Here is a 20381-nt window from a genome sequence, read left to right on the forward strand (position 1 = left end):
ACAAAAACAATAGAAATTTCTGAGATCTGTATGTGTCGTTACCTGTCGCTCCCAGCGGGTGCCCCTTGGAAATGAGTCCCCCACTAGGGTTTATGACCCACTTTCCTCCATACGTGTTATCTCCTCTGTCAACCAGTGCTCCGCCTTGCCCTGTGGGAAGAAAAATCAACATTCACAAAAGTTAAAAACTAGCATTAGACCGGAGGCATGCTTGCTTAACTTTTCCATATAGCCAAGGATTTCTTAATATAAACATTTCCTAAGAGCTTAATAATTTATTGCAAATGCTTTCAAGTGTTGAGTAATGTATTGAGCAACAAAGGCTTATCTCTCAAAAATGGTCTGCATGAAACAAAGCACTTACTACTTGCTAACAGCCCTGTAGCTTCCAAGTTGACCCAACTGTTAACAGAGAGGCGGAAAAGAACCAATACTGTCAGAACAAATACTCTGCAACACTTTAAATGAAAATTATAGTTTCAAAATTCATAAGTTTCCAAAATGCATTTATTTTCCCTCTGGTTTCAGCTGTATTACTGTGTAGCATATAATTTTTTTTTTTAATTTAAAAAAAGAGCATTCTGATTGTGGTGGCACACACCTTTAATCCCAGCACTCAGAAAGCAGAGGCCGGGGATCTCTGAGTTTAAAGCCAGCCTGGTCTACAGTGTGAGTTCCAGGACAGCCAAGGCTACACAGAGAAACCCTGTCTCAAAAAAACAAAACCAAAGAGGAGGACTGGAGGTGTGGCTGGGTGGTAGAGTACTTACTTAGCATGCTCATGTTCTGGTGTTTGATTCCAGCACCACCAAAAACAAACAAAGAAAACAAAAACAAACAAACAAAAACTCACTTTCATGAAATTAAGAAAGACCAAAAGCATTGTTGAACCATAAAAGGTTAAAAAAAAAAAAATTTCACAGTCACAGGAGTGGTGCACAGACCTATTATCATAGCACAGAGGCAGGCAGATCTTTGTGTGTTCGAGGCTAACCTGGTCTACATATTGAGTTCTAGAACAGGCAGGGCTAGGTAGTAAAACCCTGTCTCAAACCAAAAAAAACAACTACAAATTTATTTCATGTGCTTGGTGGCCTCCACATTGCCTGTTAATGGTTTGTTTATTGTTTGGTGGTGGTTACAAAATAAATACAAGTGCATGGATTATAGAAAATATTCTTCCAGATGCTTTTCTGATCAAATAATAAGATCTGAGAGCTCCAGATGTGTTGATAATGGTATGGGTGCTGTCCAGATGTCAGTACGCAGAGTGGCCACAGCACCATGGAGAGAAGGAAGGCAAAGAGTTTGCGGAAGTGGGAACAAGGACGAGAGCCCTGGACAAACCACACGGGGTTCCGGACACAGGACCTGAGGGGAAAATGAACCTAGAGTGTTTGGAAAACCGTGGCTGGGGGAGAGAAGTCACAGCAAGAGGAGGCGGGGACGCCTGGGGAGGAGTAAGGAGACACCATTCGGCCTGCGCCTCTCTGTGAGCGAGAAAAGAGAGCAATCACATGGCCTGATCCCAACAATCACTCTGCTTTGGATCCAGCGAGGAGCCTGAAGGAGTCCAAGCCCACTGGGGGCAGCTGTGAGAGGACCACAACCTACGAAACCGTGCTGGCAGTGAGGAAACCGGCAAGAAGTGCTACACTTTCTCTGAAGGCGGAGTCCAGCGCCAACAGGACCCAACAATGGATTGGGGCAGGGGAGAGAGAAAGATTGATTCTGCAGAGGCTGGAAGGATGGCTCAACACCCAAGAGCACCTGTTGCTCTTGCAACAAGTTTGGTTCCCAGAAACAAACTTGGGCAGCTGACAGCTGACAACCTCCTGTAACCAAGGACTCCAACAGCCTCTTCTGGCCTTTGTGTACTCCTACACACACACACACACACACACACACACACACACGCACACGCACACGCACACACGCACGCACGCACGCACAAATAATAAATAACTATTTAAGAAGAATGATTCTACAGTTTCCAATGTGATCAACTGGAGGATGTCAAAGATGGAAGGTTTGAGATGATGACAAGCCATCAAAAAGCAAATCAAAACAGCACAGGAAAGACCCTGTAACACCCTGAAAAGTAGGCAGCTTGCTCACTGAGTCTAGATTTCAGGGAAGCATTCAGAGCTGAGATATGACCCTGAAAGTCATTATCACGTATATTTAACTGGGTTCTGGTTCTGCTACCAAAGCATGTTCTCCATGGTGCTCCTTCCCCACAGTGCTCCTTCCCCACAGTGCTCCTCCCCTCACAGTGCTCCTCCCCTCACAGTGCTCCTCCCCTCACGGTGCTCCTCCCCTCACGGTGCTCCTTCCCCACAGTGCTCCTCCCCTCACGGTGCTCCTCCCTCACGGTGCTCCTCCCCTCACAGTGCTCCCTCCCTCACGGTGCTCCTCCCCTCACGGTGCTCCTCCCCTCACGGTCCTCCTCCCCTCACGGTGCTCCTCCCCTCACGGTGCTCCTCCCCTCACGGTCCTCCTCCCCTCACAGTGCTCCTTCCCCACAGTGCTCCTCCCCTCACGGTGCTCCTCCCCTCACGGTGCTCCTCCCCTCATGGTGCTCCTTCCCCACAGTGCTCCTCCCCTCACAGTACTCCTTCCCCACAGTGCTCCTCCCCTCACAGTGCTCCTCCCCTCGCGGTGCTCCTCCCCTCACGGTGCTCCTCCCCTCACGGTGATCCTCCCCTCACAATGCTCCTCCCCTCACAGTGCTCCTTCCCCACGGTGCTCCTCCCCTCATGGTGCTCCTCCCCTCACAGTGCTCCTCCCCTCACGGTGCTCCTCTCCTATGACCACCACTGAAGGCATGTATTCAGTGCTCTGCACAGCCACCTGATGACTGGGAAGCAAACAGAGACAAGAAGATTAGCAAGGGAACTCTCAGGGAAGCCACTGCACAGGGGGATCTCCAGTTTGAACTCCTCAGGCTGTCCTTGGCAGTTCTGCACAGGGGGCAGCGCCCTGAGACAGCCCCCACGGCAACACAGGCGGTTCAACACTACAGAGCTAAGCCTTCCCCACATCCTCTCCACCCCACCCCACGTTTGGCCTTTTCAGGCTGGCCTTGAACTCCTGATCCTCCTGTCTCTGCCTCCCAAGTGCTGGGATTATAGGTGTGCACCACCATCCCACAGACACCCCACCTTTCCACCCAACAGAACCAGGAAAAGAAACCCCATTGGCTGTAAGCAAAGGAGGCCACGGTAGAGAGCGCCAGAGCAGACGCCCACCCCATTCCAAGTGCAGACTTATGTACGTCTGAGGCTCGCTCCCGAGCCATGGATGCACAGGATGGCCCCAAACCGGCACAGCTCAGGCTCAGGAAGTAAACATGGGTATGTTGTCACCTCAGAAGGCAAGACAGAACTTGTCACAACAAACTGGACTGACTGCTCCCTAAATCACAAACAGTGTGGAGCTGGGGAGATAACTCAGTCAGTGAACTGCTTACCATAGAAGCATGAAGACTGAGTTTAATCCCAGCACCCACATGAAAAGCTGGATTTGGTGTGCATGCTTATAATCCCAGTGCGGGGAGGCAGAGAGAGACAAGTGGATTCCTGGGGCTCACTGGCCAGCCTGCCTCATCTCAAACCGGGAGCCACAGACTGTCTCAAAAATAAAACGGGGAGGAGATAATCCTGGGATTGACACCGGAGGTTGCTGCCAGGCTTCCCCACTGTCCATATTACACAGGCCCCACCATTCCTCTCCAGAGGACACTGGATAAAGTCACATTCATACTATCCAGGATGCAATCTAAAATTATGCAACCTGCAAAGAATCTGAAAAGAATGGAGCCAACTCCCAAGAGGGAAAGATCGTCAGTAGCTACCCAAGCCCGAAGTCCAGATTACAAAGTTCTCAAGGACTTTCAGACTGATGCAAGGGCTGCAAGGTGAAGGAAATAAACACCAGGCCAGGAGTTCTCAACAGAGCCAAGACGCTAGAAAACAGAGCCAATATAAATTTGAAAAGTGAAATCTTTGAAATAAAACACTAAGTCCAGACGTGGTGGTCACACCCAGGATGATAGCACACACCCTGCAGAGGCAGAGGCTGCAAGGTGCTGTGGGATGGTCTGTATGTCAAATGTGTTGCTCTGATTGGTCAATAAATAAAACACTGATTGGCCAGTGGCCAGGCAGGAAGTATAGGCAGGACTAACAGAGAGGAGAATTGAGAGAACAGGAAGGTGGAGGGAGACACTGCCAGATGCCACCATGAAAAGCAGCTTGTGAAGACGCCAGTAAGCCACGAGCCACGTGGCAAGGCATAGATTTATAGAAATGGATTAATTTAAGATATAAGAACAGTTAGCAAGAAGCCTGCCATGGCCATACAGTTTGTAAGCAATATAAGTCTCTGTGTTTACTTGGTTGGGTCTGAGCGGCTGTGGGACTAGCACGTGACAAAGATTTGTTCTGACTGTGGGCCAGGCAGGAAAACTCTAGCTACAGCAAGGTCAAGGCCGGCTCATAATCGTGAGCTCCAGACAAGCTGCACAGAACAGCCCTGTCTCTTTGTTCTTTTGTTTTATTTTTTTCAGTACTGGAGACTGAACTCAGGGTCTCCTGAAAGTGAGGTGAACACTGTGCCTACTGAGCCTGATCCCCAGCCTGAGATCTGTCTCCAAAAAGAAAGGAAAGGAAGAGAAAGGAAGACATCCTACCACTCTGGAGGCTGGAGCAAGAAGATGGTCATGTGACCAAGGCCAGCAAGATCCTATCTCCGAGAGAGAGAGAGAGAGACAGAGAGAGAGAGAGAGAGAGAGAGAGAGAGAGAGAGAGAGAGAGAGAGAGAGAGACAGAGAGACAGAGAGAACGAGAACAAAAAGAAAAGTCTTACTCCAGTGGCTCAGAGCAGAAAGGGATTTAAAAATGAAGAGATGTGCATGGCCCCAGGTTTGGTCACTAATTCTACAAGAACAAACAAAACAAAAAAGATTGTGGAAAAGGCAATCAGGGCAGAACAAGCATTAGAAGCAGTGAATGGTGGCACATGCCCAGAGCCTCAGCACAAGCAGGAAGGTCAGTAGCTCCAGACAAGCCTGCAAACCACAGCAAGACCCTGTTTCAAATAAGACACACACACACATACACACCAAAAAAAAAAAAAAAAAAAAAAAAAACTGTAAAACCTAGGAACAAAATTAAAAAGAAAGAAAGAACGAAAAGAAAAAAATTATCAGGGCCGAAAGACTCAAAAGACTAAGCAAAATACTTTCAAAGCTATGAGAAAATATATAACATCTCAGAAGTCTAAGTACAGCATATATTTCCTTTAGGAATTAAGGCTTACTACAGACATTTGCAGATGGAACGAAAAGATGATCTTTCATCTGTAAGACCCAATTTATAAGGAATACAGTAAGAGGGGTGAGGATGTAACTCAGTTGGTAGAGCATTTGCCTTGGCATGCACAAGTCTTTGGATTCAATCTCCAGAACTGAATGAACCAGGCATGATGGTGCACACGTATGTATGTAATCCCAGTGCTTGGGAGGAGATGAAGACATGAAGATCAAGAGTTCAGGTTCATTACACACTATCTCAGGAAGGGAGGGAGGGACAGAGGGACGGAGGGAGGAAGGAAAAAGGGAGGGAAGGATGGAGGGATGGAGGGAGAGAGGTAGGGATGGAGCGAGGGAGGAAGGAAGGAAGGAATGCTAAAAGAGTCTTCAAGCTAAAACTATCATGGGTGCTCATGAGTGTTGGAGAAATGTCTCAGTGGTTAAGAGCATGTACAGGCTGGGTGTAGAGATTCATGCTTTTAATCCTAGCACTTGGGAGGCAGAGGCAGGTAGATCTCTGTGAGTACAAGGCCAGCCTGATCTAAATAGTGAATTCTAGATCAGTCAGGGCTATATGTTGAGACCCTATCTCAAAGGCAGGTGGGGAGGGGGTGGAAGAGAGGACCTTGGAACATTCAGCCCTAAATGGAATGTCTCTATCAAATCCCTTCCATCAGGGCAGGGGAACCCATCCACCCACCCACGCACCCCCACCTCTGAGGAAGTGGAAAGAGTGTAAGAACCAGAGGGGACGGAGGATGCCAAGGAAACAAGGCCCTCTAAATCAATATGATCAAAGCTCATATGAACTCAGAGAAAGTGCTGCAGCATGCACAGGGCCCGCACAGGTCTGCACAGGTTCTACTATATAGTATGGCTTTCAGTTTAGTGTTCTTCTGGGATCCCTGAGTGTGAAGACGAGTGGTCTCTGATTCTTGGGCCTTCTCTCGGGCTCTTTTCCTACTGTTTGTTTGCCTTGTCCAACTCCAATGTGATAGTTTTTGTTTTATCACATTATATTTTATTTTGTTTTATTTTAAAAAAGTATACACAGGTCTTGCAGAGGACCCAGGGTTGGTTCCCAGCACCCACATGCAGTTCACAGCAGCTTTCACTCCAGTTCCTGGGGATCCAGTGCCCTCTTCTGGCCTGCTCAGGCAATAGGCATATACTTGGTGCACATACAGACATGCGGGCAAAACACATCCAGAGAATAAAAATAAAGAAGAAACAACATGGGTCTTGTGTTGGAAGCCAGACCGACCCAAGGCTTCCTCAGAGGCCCTGACGAAAGGACCAAGAAAATGCTAGTTCTGTGTCCTTGCCCAGGGTAGCCGTGGCAGGTCCAGTCTGGGACTGGAGACAGGCCACCTCAAGGGAGTTAAGGGTTTGCTTCCTGGAAACCTGGCCTTTTCCCCCGGGAAGAGACTGGAGTCATCAGTCTCAAAGATGCCGTGTGCTTGGTCAGTGCCGCATTCCCTATGTTCCTTTTGTGCAACATGGCTTCGTTAGCTCCCTGAAGGCTTTGTCCACTGTATGGTAGCTTTCTGCCGACTGTGTTCATTTTCCCTGCACACTGTGTATAAGATGCTATACTTTTCAATAAACATCTTTGCATGAGCCATGCTTGTAAGAGACCTGATCCCACACTTTGTCTTCTTTAATTTATCATCCTTGGGTCCTTCTCTCAGGAACTTGTCACTGAAGGAGAACCTGCCAGTCCAGGTCAGTCTTGGGCTGGGAGACGGCTCAGCGGGTAAAGTATCGCCCCTCAAACATGAGGACCTGGATTTGAAACCCCAAAACCCATGCAAAAGGCCGGCATGAGTCTATAACCCCAGTGCAAAGTGGGAAGTGGAGACAGGAGAATCCCCGGATGCTTGTAGAGCCCTGAGCAGTAAGAGAAAGACATCTCAAACATGAAGATTGTCCTCGACCTCCACGAGCATTCTGCAACACACACACACACACACACACACACAATCTTAAAGAATGAAGAAAGTGACAAAAATTATAAATATCTAGGTAAATATAAAAGACTTTTTCCTCTTAATGTCTTCAAAATATGATGAAAGCAAAAATTACTTCATCATGTTAATATTTTCAATATAAACAGGTGCAATATATATAATAACTACAACAATGGGGTCCATGAAGGCAAAGAGGAGTCAGTTGATGGGCCTATATGGTGGCTTGGCTTCTTCCTTGCATGTGAAGAGGCACAACGTTACAAGGTCACTGAAGGATAAGTACACACCATGACCTTGGAACAGTAGTTCCTAACTGGGGACATTTCACCCACAGGGAGAGATTTGGTAACTTCTAGAGACATTTTTGGTTGTCACAACCGTGGGAGGCATTTGCGGCATTTTGTATGTAGAAGGCCAAGAACACTCACCGCTGAACACCCTAAAAAGCGCAAGCTCTCCCACAGAATAACAGGGCTCAGGTGCCAACAGCGCTGAGGCTGTCCTATTAGCAGCCTCCAGAGAAGAAAAAGAAACAGAGGGGCTAAGGATGTAGCTAACTTTGTAGACTGCAGAACTTGGAAAATAGAAGCAGAAGAACCAGAAGTTCAAGGTCATTGTCAGCTATGTAACAAGTTAGGGCTAGCCTGGAGAAAAGGGAAGGCCTATGGGATGGCTCAGCAGAAAGTGCTCACGGCACAAGCCTGATGGCCTGAGTGTGATCCTGGAACCCATACAGAGAGCGAGAGAGAAAAGTAGCTCCAGGATGCTGTCCTCTGACCTCCTGACATTCACTGTGCCATGTGCACACCAATGAACACAACACACACAATAATCATAACTAATTCATTTACATTTGAAAAGCGATCAAGCCAAAAAGCTAGCAGATACATTAAAATAGTATATTACAAATGTTCAAATAATGCAAAAGAAAACAGAAGGAGAACAGAGAAGGAAAAGTATAGAACACAAGTAGAAAACATAATAAAACAGTCAATCTAAACCATATGGACACAGAGGACTATGTTCTTGGACTAAAAGAAAATGTTCACAACATAAATGATTACCATTGACCTGTATCTAGAAATATATATATATATATATACATATATATATGTATATATATATAAATATTATGTTATATATATATATATATAAATTCTTGCAATACAATAAATACAACAAATAACAGACAAGCAAAGGGCAGAGATTTAAACAGATATCCAGACATGACACGTGATACATAAAAAGAAGGTACACGAGGCCTGGAGAGAAGGCTCAGCAGTTAAGAAGTACATGACTACTCTTCCCCAGAGGACACAAGTTTGATTCCTAACACTCCATAGGGTGACTCACAACCAGCTGTAACTCTAGCCCTAGGGGATCCAACGCTCTCTTCTGGACTCCATGGGCACCGGAAGTCACATGTTCACATACCCACACACAGGCACCAACATATACACATAATTAAAGATAATATAAATCTTTTTTTAAAGAAGATAAATGAATGACCAATAAGCACATAAAAAGATTTTCAATAGCATTAGTCATGAGGGATATGCAAATTAAAACTAAAATAAGATGCAACTATATTCCCTTGAGCATGTAAATGTAAACAACTGACCATGGAGTGTAGACAAGGAAGCGAAGCAACGAAAGCTCACTCACTAAGAATGGACGCTTTCGAAGGGAAGGAACCCTTCACACCCCACCCACTCACGTTTTCTGCTTTCCTTCCTGCAAGTCTTTCCCAATAAATCCTCTTTAAAATGTAACCGTACATTCTAAATACTGATTTGCATAATGTGAATGAGGTATACACTCTGTTATGCCAGTGTTGGTGTTGTCCAAGACTGGATGTTCTAAAAACTCTACTACCAAAACTTCTTACATCCCATTTGCACAGTGTGGCAGAGCCAATGTGCAGGGAAAGGCAATGAGTGACTTCTAATGTTTAATGATGAAAGTGAATCCTTCTCAGTGGGCTTTACACACAGGGCAAGCAGCCCTCTTCGGAGACACTACCTTCTGGACAGAGCCCCAGTGCTTCGTAAGTAAGGAGTTCATTGGCGGAAAAGCAATCGTGAAGCTCGATCACATCGACGTCACTCGGTCTCAGGCCGGATTTCTCGTAGCACCTCCTGGCAGCTTCTCGACTCATATCATAGCCGACCTAGAACCAAAGATCCATCAGGAGTAAGGAAGGGCACCAACACTCGGCCTGTCAGCCAAGGAGTTTAAGAGAGTAATACACGCATAGCATTAAAAACACAAAATATCACATAGATTGAAATCTCAGCTGATTCTACATTATATAAAAAGTTTAAATAAAATAATATCCAAAAAGAAGAATGCACACATTGAATTTTATACCAGAAAGTACAAAAGTTTAAATAAGACATTGAAAAAGGACTTAGCATCTCTGAGGTTCTATTTACGCTGTTATGAAAACTATGGAGTCATGAAATATAGTTTTCCTGATGAAATCAAAATGTATAGTTGTACTGGTTGAAGAGAATTATCAGTCAGACACTGAAAAATATGGGACAATTTCTATAGGAAAATATGCAACCTTGTTTTAGAAGATCATAGAGGATTCAAACTACTTTTGCACAGGCCATATTCAATTTCTATTCAAGGAACAAGACAGAAATAATATAAAATGTGCTATGAGAAAACCAGAACATAACCTATGTGCCATAACCTAATTTTACAATCTTAGCTTTGCTGGTCAACATCCCATTGCTGTAACAAAATACCTAAGAGGACAATCAAGAGCAGGAAAGCTTTTTTTTCTTTGTTTTGTTTTTTTAGACAGGACTTCATGTAGCCCAGGCTAGCCTCAAATCCACTGTGTAGCTGAGGATGACCTTGTGTTCCCGTTCTTCCTGCCTTACTTCTCAAGTGCTGAGTTACAGGTATGTGCAGCTGTGCCCCACTGGAAAGAGTTATTTTGGTTCACAGTTTCACAGGTTTCGATCCAGGGTTACCTGGTGCTATCACACCAGACCCACTGCAAGGTTTAAAAAAAAAAAAGACATAACAGAGAACACATGGTCGAGCAAGGCTGCTCCTCTCCTGAAGGCCAGGGAGCAGACAGGGCTAGCTCTGTCCACAGAGCCTCTTCCCTGAAACCCATTAAACTATGAATCCATTAACCAATTAGTCCTTTGATTGGGCTGGAACCCCCATGATCTGATCACCTCCCAAAGACTCCACCTCAAAACACTGCTGGATCAGGGATTAAATCTGTAATATATGAGCTTGTGGGGAGCATTTCAGGAGCAAACTAAAGCACTGGTTAAGTTATGTGGGCATTTCAAACTTGGAGCATGTTGTAAAAACTATTTTATAAACTCTATATACTATCACAATTGTTTCTATAGTTGAGGGGCGAATCTCCAATTGTTCAATTCACTGTAAGTCTGAAATCTTTTATCTTCCCTTTAATAAGGGCACATGCCTTTAATTCCAGCACTTGGGAGGCAGAGGCTGGCGGATCTTTGAATTTAAAACCAGCCTGGTATAGATTTCCTGGACAGCCAGGGCTATATGGAGAAGCCCTTCCTCAAAAACAAACAAACAAACAACAACAAAAAACTGAGCATGTCTAATAAACTGAAATATTCATAGCTCCATCCTAAGTAGCATCTGGTTTGCAATATAGCTGAGTCTGGCCCTGAATTCCTGATCCTCCTTCCTCCGCCTCCCAATTACAAGAGTACACCAAGCCCTCTCCTTCACAGGTTCTTAAGGATGGGTGTGGTGGTTTGAAAGAAAATGGCCCTAAGGGAGTAGCACTCTAAGGAGGTGTGGCCTTGCTGGAGGAAGTGTGTCGCTGTGGAGGCAGGCTTTAGGTCTCATATGTGTTCAAGATACCGCCCAGTGTCTCAGTCCACTTCCTGTTGCCTTCTGATCAAGATGTAACTAGCTCCATGTCTGCCTGCATACCACCATGCTCCCCACCATGATGATTGATAATGGACTGAACCTCTGAACTGTAAGCCACCACCTCAATTAAATGTTTTCTTTTATAAGAGTTGCCATGGTTGGGCTGGCTCAGTGGTTAAGAGCACTCACTGTTCTTCCAGAGGACCCGGGTTCAAGTCCCAGTACCCATATGGCTGCTCACAACTGCCTGTAATTCCAGGGCCCAACCCCCTCACACAGACATAGATGCAGGCAAAATACCAATGCACATAAAAATAAAAATAAAAAAAATTGTTAAAAAAAAGAGTTGTCATGGTGTCTCTTCACAGCAATAGAAACCCTAAGACAATGGGCTCCATAAGAACCTTTCTAGATCAAGTTTTTTTTTTTTTTTTTTTTTTTTTTTTTTTTTTTGGTTTTTCGAGACAGGGTTTCTCTATGTAGCTTTGCGCCTTTCCTGGAGCTCACTTGGTAGCCCAGGCTGGCCTCGAACTCACAGAGATCCACCTGGCTCTGCCTCCCGAGTGCTGGGATTAAAGGCGTGCGCCACCAACGCCCGGCTTTAGATCAAGTTTTTATAATACCTTTTAGAGCTAATGACAGCAAAATGTCAGGTTGCAACTTAAAATAATATTTCCTTAATTTGATTTTTTAAAAAATGAATCAGGTGTACCATTTTAATAACGCTTTTTTCTTCAAATGTGCTTGGCAAATCGGTCATCATCTCCTGTGCCACGATTTCCACAGCTTTGGCTTGCAGGCCATACTTGTGCACAAATTCTTCACTAGCCAAAACTGCCGCCGCAGCACCGTCCGAGGTGGGACTAGAAGGAAGGGAACAGAGTGACTTAGTCCAGCACCCTCTCCTAGGGGTTCCGACTGGGGTGGAAAGACCCGTGTGTCTCCTGGCCAGTCCACAGTCTTCTCTGGGATGTCCACTGTTAAACTGCACATGCAGCCTACTGAGCTGAGCCTCCAGCCAGCCTCAAATGCTCCTCACTGCCCAGTCTGCAGCCTCTCCCTCAAGCTCTCACTGGAAGAATCCTGGCTATGCCTCCACTGATGCATGAGGCGATTTCTGGAGACTTTCTGCAGAGTGAGTCCAAAAGGCTGTTTCCTGTGTTAATACTATGAAGACATTACTATGGACTCACAGCACTCCAGCTTTGCTATATCCCAGAGAGCCCAGTCTGGAGATCTTTTAGAACCTGAGACAGAATGGAATGGGGATACTGAAAATCCAGAGGTAAGACCCTTGAGATCGCAGCACAGGTCTACAGTGAGCTGTGAAGCGAGGTGGCTCACACAAGAGGCCCTCCATGAGTTGGGAAGGGTCTTCTAAGTGGGCTGCCCCTAAGACTGTAACAGGTGATAGATAACTGACCCATTTTTTCCAACTGCATCCCAGAGAGTACCTCCAGAGCTCAGCCAGGAATGTAGGCAGGACTACACAGTACTCAGTCAATGTTCCATAAACAAGAGAGTGACAGGCAAGTCTCAAGGTGTGACTGAGCACCATTAGAGCTACGATCCCTTCACCTTGCTCTTATCTATCACAAGAAAAATTGTCCGTATCAGAAGTCTACAGGGAGATCAAATGCTCCGAGAACCTTGGGGCTGCACTGGCCTCCAATGCATGTTTTTAATGGACAAACACAGAAAACCCAAAGCAAGTAGCAGTTACTAACGAAGGAAGAAGTAAACTGTACTTTGTCATAACAGGAGGGGGATCTGCCTCAGAGCAGCAACAGGAAATAAGGGTACATGCCCATGAAGTAACCCGGACTGGGGTGACATTGGCAATTCTATAAAAACTGCAGGCAGCCTAACAGTGACCCACGGAGGGACGGGCAGGGGAGAGCACCTGTGTTTAGGAAAATATGAACATGCTTTTCTTACCAGCATTGCAAGACAGTCAGAAAGTCGAAAACCGTTTTTGATTTCATTATCTCGTCTAAGTTGTATTCATTTTGGAACTGGGAATACCTAAACACAAGATAAGTAGTTACAAGATGTAAGGAAGCAACTGCATTTTTTGCTGACGATATCTTGGTCCACTGTTACAGAAATTATGTGAATTTTCTTTTCACAACCCACAAACTTACATTAAGAAGTTTCAACCTTAAAGTCATTTGGGTGAAATTTTTAAAATAAAGGAAAAAACAAAACAAAACACTTTACTCCAAACTCCTATGTTGTGTATTAAAACTGTCTGTCCTAGCCGGGCATGGTGGCACTTGCCTGCAACCCCAGAACTAACAATAACTACACTTGGCATTAACACTCAGGAGGAGGCAGGAGGGTTAGAAGTTCAAGGTCATCCTCAGCTACATAGTGAGTTCAGGGCCAGCCTAGACTTCTTCTTGAAACAGTCTCAACAACAACAATAATAAACTGCCTGTTTTTTGTCACGGATTCTAGGTGCAGAGCTTCTAAAAGCATTTCCTAAGTGACAGGGCTGGCTTTGTTATGCTAATAAGATGGTGGAAGCAGGGCCCCTGGTCTATCATTTCCTCCCCACTCTTCTCTCTGTCCCTCCCCTAGGAGGGTCTCTCTCATTAGAGCCCAGGTTGACCTTGGACTCTTCGTTTTCCTGCCTCTACCTCCTAAGAGCTGGAATTACAGGTGTGCACCACATACTGCTTGCTCCCTTTGCAACCTTTAAGATAGGCATCTGATCACCAAGAGACCAACCCTGTAGATTCAGGGTATGATGGGAGCCTGCTCATCCTTGGCTGAGGAGAGGAAGGCGGGACATTCGGTTCAGTCATGTGGCCAGTCATTCATGAAGCATGCCCATATAACAAAGCCAATAAAAATTCTAGACACAGGAAGGTGGGGAACATCTGATGTGCTGAGGAAACATCAGTGGGGAAAACAGGCCCTCTCCATCGGGAGAGAGCCCCAAAACCACACTGGGACTCTCCAATTTAGGATCCCATGAACTCCAGACTGGACTCAATCTCTCCATCCGGAGAGAGCCCCAAAACCACACTGGGACTCTCCCAGTTAGGATCCCATGAACTCCAGACGGGACTCAATCTCTCCATCCGGAGAGAGCCCCAAAACCACACTGGGACTCTCCCAGTTAGGATCCCATGAACTCCAGACTGGACTCAATCTCTCCATCGGGAGAGAGCCCAAAAAACACACTGGGACTCTCCCAGTTAGGATCCCATGAACTCCAGACTGGACTCAATCTCTCCATCGGGAGAGAGCCCAAAACCACACTGGGACTCTCCCAGTTAGGATCCCATGAACTCCAGACTGGACTCAATCTCTCCATCGGGAGAGAGCCCAAAAACCACACTGGGACTCTCAGAGTTAGGATCCCATGAACTCCAGACTGGACTCAATCTCTCCACCGAGAGACAGCCCAAAAACCACACTGGGACTCTCAGAGTTAGGATCCCATGAACTCCAGACTGGACTCAATCTCTCCATCGGGAGAGAGCCCAAAAACCACACTGGGACTCTCAGAGTTAGGATCCCATGAATTCCAGACTGGACTCAATCTCTCCATCGGGAGAGAGTCCAAAAACCACACTGGGACTCTCCCAGTTAAGATCCCATGAATTCCAGACTGGACTTGAACCTGCCATTAGCCGAGGATGACTGTAAACTTGTGATCCTTCTGCTGGGATAAGAGGCCACCATGCCCTGTTTCATTTGGCTTTTTTCTGACTAACATCTTTTTTTTTTTTTTTTTGGTTTTTCGAGACAGGGTTTCTCTATGTAGCTTTGCGCCTTTCCTGGGACTCACTTGGTAGCCCAGGCTGGCCTCGAACTCACAGAGATCCTCCTGGCTCTGCCTCCCGAGTGCTGGGATTAAAGGCGTGCGCCACCACCGCCCGGCGCTGACTAACATCTTTTATAATAACACTATAATCACAAACACAGCACTTTCCTGAGTTCTGTGTTATTCTAGAATCGGAAAATCTGAGGGGGTCATAGGAATCCCTAGATTGTAGCCAGTGAGTCAGCAGTGTGGATGGGCTGGCCAACTACCAGCAACTGGTATCTGAAGTGAGGTCAATCTCCTGAAGGACGGAAGCTGAACCGGGTGGAGTCTGCTATCTTTGGGTGGCTCATGCCAGCCCCAAGTAACAACGTACCCAGCTGGTGCTAACACCAGTTAGATGCTGTACCAGAATACCTTATTTTTCCCCTGGTCAATTATAAAATGCTAGGTATTAAAATTAAATGACTTGGGGTCAGTGAGATGGCGCAGGTAAAGGTTCATGCCACTCAAATCTGGTAACGTGAGTACAACATCCAGAGCCCATATAAGGATGAAAGGAGAGAACTGACTCCATGGAGCTGTTCACTGAACCCCACACACATGCCACACGCATCATGCACACAGCACACAACAGTAGTAGTAAACAAATAATTTTTAAATCAAATGACTTACTGGCTAGGAATGTAGTGCAACTGGAAAAGTTAGGGTGGGTTTGTTTGTTTTTATAGACAGGGTCTCTTTATGTAGCTCTGGCTGTCCTGGAACTTGCCTTGTAGACCAGGCTGGCTTCCAACTCAGGTATCTGCCTGCCTCTGCCTCCAGAGTGCTGGGATTAAAGGCGTGCATTACCACACCCAGTCAGAGTACTTTTCTAGGATGCTTGAGGCCCTGGGTTCCCAGCACCACATAAACTGGGTGTGGTGGCACATGCCAGTGTCTCTGACACTCAGGATGTGGAGGCAGGAGGACCAGATGCTCAAGGTCATCCTCAGATACATATCCAGTTTGAGGACAGCCTGGGCTACATGAGACCCTGTTTCGGGAAGAAAGAGAAAAATCCCTTGCCTAGCCTATGTGATGCCCCAGGTTCCATCCCTGGCACCACAGCATAAGTAAAGTTAACTTGGACCATGACTGACTTTCAGAAACTACCTTATTTGAGCCATACCCCATGCTAGGCAAAAGAGACATGTATACAGTTCCTACCCTCAAGGAATTCTGTATGATCCCACAGTAAAGAAATACATTCTGTTCTAATATTTACAATATATCCCATACCATGACAGAAATGTTATGTGGGTGATATGGGAGCACACTGCTGTGCATTAAGTCCAGACACCCCCAAACAACTAACAAAGGGAGAGAGGGCTCCTGGCAGAAGTGGGCAGCAAACGCAAAACATCCTGAGGCAAAAAAACCCATCAAGGCAGGCAGGAGGGCTTGAAGTCTGGGAGGGGTGAGGAGGCCAGAGGGAAAAGGTGGGGCAGGAGAATGACCCAGGATTAGAGCAGGAACGCCCGTTTTACGACGTTCAGATTTCACACTGAAAACAGCGCGGCATGGGGTACCAAACTGGGCTATGGCATGGTGAGATCCAGAAGTCAGCAGAAAGACCTGATGTGCAAAAGGGACAGAAAAACAACATCACCAAAGCAAATCAGCAAAGAGATGGGGCAATTAGTTAGGGCCAGAAATGAAAGGGCCCGACGTGGGAAACTCGAAGTGGAAGATGGAGAAGAGGGATAGATTCCAAAGGCGGTCAGTAAGGAGGCAGAAGCTGTGAGTTCATCCCCGGCTGCATATGGAACACTGTGGGAGGCAGATTCAAGGACGGTCCAGCGTTCTCTCTTAGACGACAAGGTATACATTGATGTCAGTGACCATGGTGAAGGACAATGAAGGGACACCAGGGTTGAGGGAAATGACAAATTCAGAGTAGACCCACCGGCTCTGAGAACCCTGTAGGACATCTAAGCGGAGCCAACCAGGAGAAATGCCAGACGTTAAGTGCAAAGCCTCAGGTGGCGCAGGCTAGCTCCAGTCCTTCCTACCTATCACAGATCCTCAGTGCCTTGCAATAGCCTTATATTTTGTGGGAATATGCTCAAAAATAGGGCTTTTGTTTGTTTGTTTTCTCTTTTGCAGGTAAGATCTCGTGGAGCCCAGGCTGGCCTCAAACTAGATTAGTAACTGAGTATAGATGACGTCGTGCTCCTGATCCTCCTGCCTCAGTCTCCTGTGTGCTTACAGGGATGTGCTAACAATGTCTGACTCAAGAATAGTTTATCTCAATCTGACATAGACACATAATACTTACTAGACTGGTGGACAAACATAGAATTCTTTCCTGGTCAAACGAAACTTAGCATGAGACATGACCAGCTACTATTTATTTCCTTATTTATTCATTTATTTCAAAGCAAAGTTGGCGTTCATAAGGGAAGAACAGATCTAAGCATGAGGAGAGATGCCCAAGGGGCATCTCAAGAGAGTGCTTTAACGATGGGTGGCTATCTATAAGAATTTGATGGCTACTGATGTATTTTGTTTAAAGGGTTTTTAAAAATCAAGTAGAAATGCTTGGGGTTTATTTGTTTGTTTTTCTTTCTTTTGACAGGATCTTGCTGTGCAGACTTGTACTCACTACATAGCCCAGGCTGGCCTCAAAGTCACAGTAATCCTCCTGCCTTAGCATCCAGAGTGCTAGGATTACAAATTCACCACCACATCCAGCTGTGTACTTACTGTGATGGAAAGGCTTTCATTTGTAAATGAGGTTGTAAAGGGGCTTTTTATAAGGGGCAGTGTACACCTTTACAGACGGGTGAGGAAAAGGCAGGTCAAAAGCTGTCAGAGGAGAAATGAGGACATGACTCGGTTGGTAAAACACTCTCCTGCTCAAGCAGGAGGACTGGAGTTCAGCTCTGCAGCACCCATGCCAATGCCGAGCAGGCATGGCAGCCCACCGGGGACCCTGGCAGGAGTGAGGCAGAGAAGGGGATCCCAGCAACAAGCAGCTGGCTAGCTGGCTAGACTAACCAATCAGCAAGCTCTGAGTTCAAGTAAGAGACTCTGCCTCAATGTGTAAGATGGAGAGTGACTAAGGAACACCTGACATCAACCTCTGGCCTTCACACACACACACACACACACACACACACACACACACACACACACACACACACACACACACACACACACCATGCACCCATACACATGATAATACCCATACCCATCATACACATATAAATATACATGGAAAATGTCAAGGGAATTTTGTTGTTGTTTTTTCTTTCTTTCTTTCTGTTCCCTCCTCCCTGCCCCTCAAGATAAAGTTTCTCTGTGTAGCCCTGGCTGTCCTAGAAATCACTCTATAGACCAGGATGGCCTCCAACTCAAAGATCTGCCTCCTGAGTACACCACCATTGCCCAACTGTTTTTTTGTTTTGTTTTTTTGTTGTTGTTGTTTTTGAGACAGGGTCTCACTATGTAACTCTGGATGTCCTGGAACTCATTATGTAGACAAGGATGGCCTCAAACTCACAGAGATCTACATGTCTCTGCCTCTTGAGTGCTGGGATTAAAGGCTTTCTGAAGCTTCTTCATACAGAAAGACAAATAAACCCTACCTATCCATAGATGGAATCCTGACCTGACCCTAACTTCAGGGTACCTCAGAGATAAGAGAATCATCATTTAACCATCTACATACAATTTCTGAGCCAAACCTAGAAGGTATTCCTAGGCTATCAGTGAATTTTACATAATAAAAACGACACCTAGAGACTTGGGTTTGGTTCCCACCACCTACATGGTGACTAACAACTGCCTGTAACTCCAGGGGTGGGAGATCAGATGCCTCTCCTCATGAAGGCATACACATAGAGATATAAAATATTACTTTTAAATAAAACATTTATTATTTGTGAAAAAAAAACTACATCTAGAAATATTATTTGCCCATTCAACATAACAGCATTTATTATGTAGCAGCAACAGAAGGTCCTTAGGGACAAGGAATGCACCTGCCTTGTTTATGACCTCATTGCTAGCTTAAGCAACACCTGTAGGAGGCTACTAGATAAGTATTTATGGAACAAATAAAATGTCTTAAGGAGAGTGGTGTGGTAGGTGCATAAATGGGTGGGCGCCTAGTTAACCAGGGGGTTGAGATGAAGACTTGGGAGATGTATATGCTAGCGACTTTCCTTGTCACTGTGACCAAAATATCTGACACACACAATGCACAAAAGGAAAGTTTGCTTTTTTGTTTGTTTGTTTGTTTGTTTTTGTTTTTCGAGACAGGGTTTCTCTATGTAGCTTTGCGCCTTTCCTGGATCTCACTCTGTAGACCAGGCTGGCCTCGAACTCACAGAGATCCACCTGCCTCTGCCTCCCCAGTGCTGGGATTAAAGGCATGTACCACCTCCACCCGGCATGGAAAGTCTGCTTTTACTCATGGTTTCAGAGGGTTCACAGCTGCTGAGATCCATGCACTTAGGCAGGACATTATAGCATCAGGGGCATACAGAGGGGGGACTTTACCTCATGATGGACAGGAGACAAAAAGAGGAAAAAGGGCAGAGGCTGGAAGCAGGATGCCTCCAGTGACCTACTTCCTCCAGACTGGCCCACCTCCTAAGGTTTTCAGAATCTTGTTTTGAATAGCTGGGGACCAAGAATTCAACCCATGGGGCTGCGTGGGATATTTTGTACCATAATAATTTGATTCTCTAGAAGAAGCCAAAATCTGCCTTTTGGAGCCCCAAAGCCAGAAAAATGCAGTGTTGTTAATTCCTCCACATTCCAGGAAATCAGAAGGCTCTCCAAGAACTAAGGATACGGTATCGGGTCTACGCATCTTCACAGGCGTCAGGAGACTCATCCTAGCTCTGCTGCTCACTGCCAGCATCTCCATTGCACGCTTACCCTGTCCCAAGTACACTGCTAGGATCAGAACGGCAGAAGGGGAAGAGGAAGAAAGAGGAGGAGGAGGAGGAGGAGGAGGAGGAGGAGGAGGAGGAGGTCCCTGCAGGAGTCACGGCAGGCAGGGAAATGAACCATGGAGAGGTAAGAATGAAAAATCAGTTCAACCTGACTTGCTCTGCCAGACTGGACCAAACTTCCAGAAAGTTCAATGCCAGACGGTTAATTGCCAGAATATTTAAATATAATATAATGTAAAAAAAGTTTCCAGATATAACACTATCCCTGGTGCACAAGGAGGCAAAAACTACATTGAAATTTAACCCAAAGTACATGCCCTTTCCTCCAAGAAGATGGGTTTTAGAGACAGGCTACATGTATTAGCTTAAGGGTCTGGCATGGTCTCAGTCATACAGATACTATAGAGGTCATCTGGGCTATGCCACCTCCTATCCTGGATGTGGGAGCTTAGGGGAGCCCCTGGCTGTACAGGTAATATAAG

The 20381-nt window shown here is 45.9% G+C and overlaps 1 protein-coding gene across 3 annotated transcripts in view; it reads right to left on the bottom strand.

The window, feature by feature from the left end:
• The window catches only part of Scp2 (sterol carrier protein 2), an 87337-nt gene that overhangs the window by 39956 nt on the left and 27000 nt on the right, over positions 1 to 20381 (bottom strand). For all 3 annotated transcript variants that reach the window (XR_013049274.1, XM_006977724.4, XM_076564694.1), the window contains exons 8-11: positions 13111 to 13197; positions 11885 to 12035; positions 9307 to 9454; positions 43 to 150 (exon numbers count right to left, since the gene is read on the bottom strand). Coding sequence is in view for 2 of the 3 variants with exons in the window: in XM_006977724.4 (XP_006977786.1) it covers positions 43 to 150; positions 9307 to 9454; positions 11885 to 12035; positions 13111 to 13197 (494 nt within the window). In the remaining variant the exon portion in view is untranslated. The remainder of the gene's footprint in view (positions 1 to 42; positions 151 to 9306; positions 9455 to 11884; positions 12036 to 13110; positions 13198 to 20381) is intronic.

This window comes from Peromyscus maniculatus, chromosome 2 (genome assembly GCF_049852395.1).
Source record: "Peromyscus maniculatus bairdii isolate BWxNUB_F1_BW_parent chromosome 2, HU_Pman_BW_mat_3.1, whole genome shotgun sequence".
In the NCBI taxonomy this organism is placed as follows: Eukaryota; Metazoa; Chordata; class Mammalia; order Rodentia; family Cricetidae; genus Peromyscus; species Peromyscus maniculatus.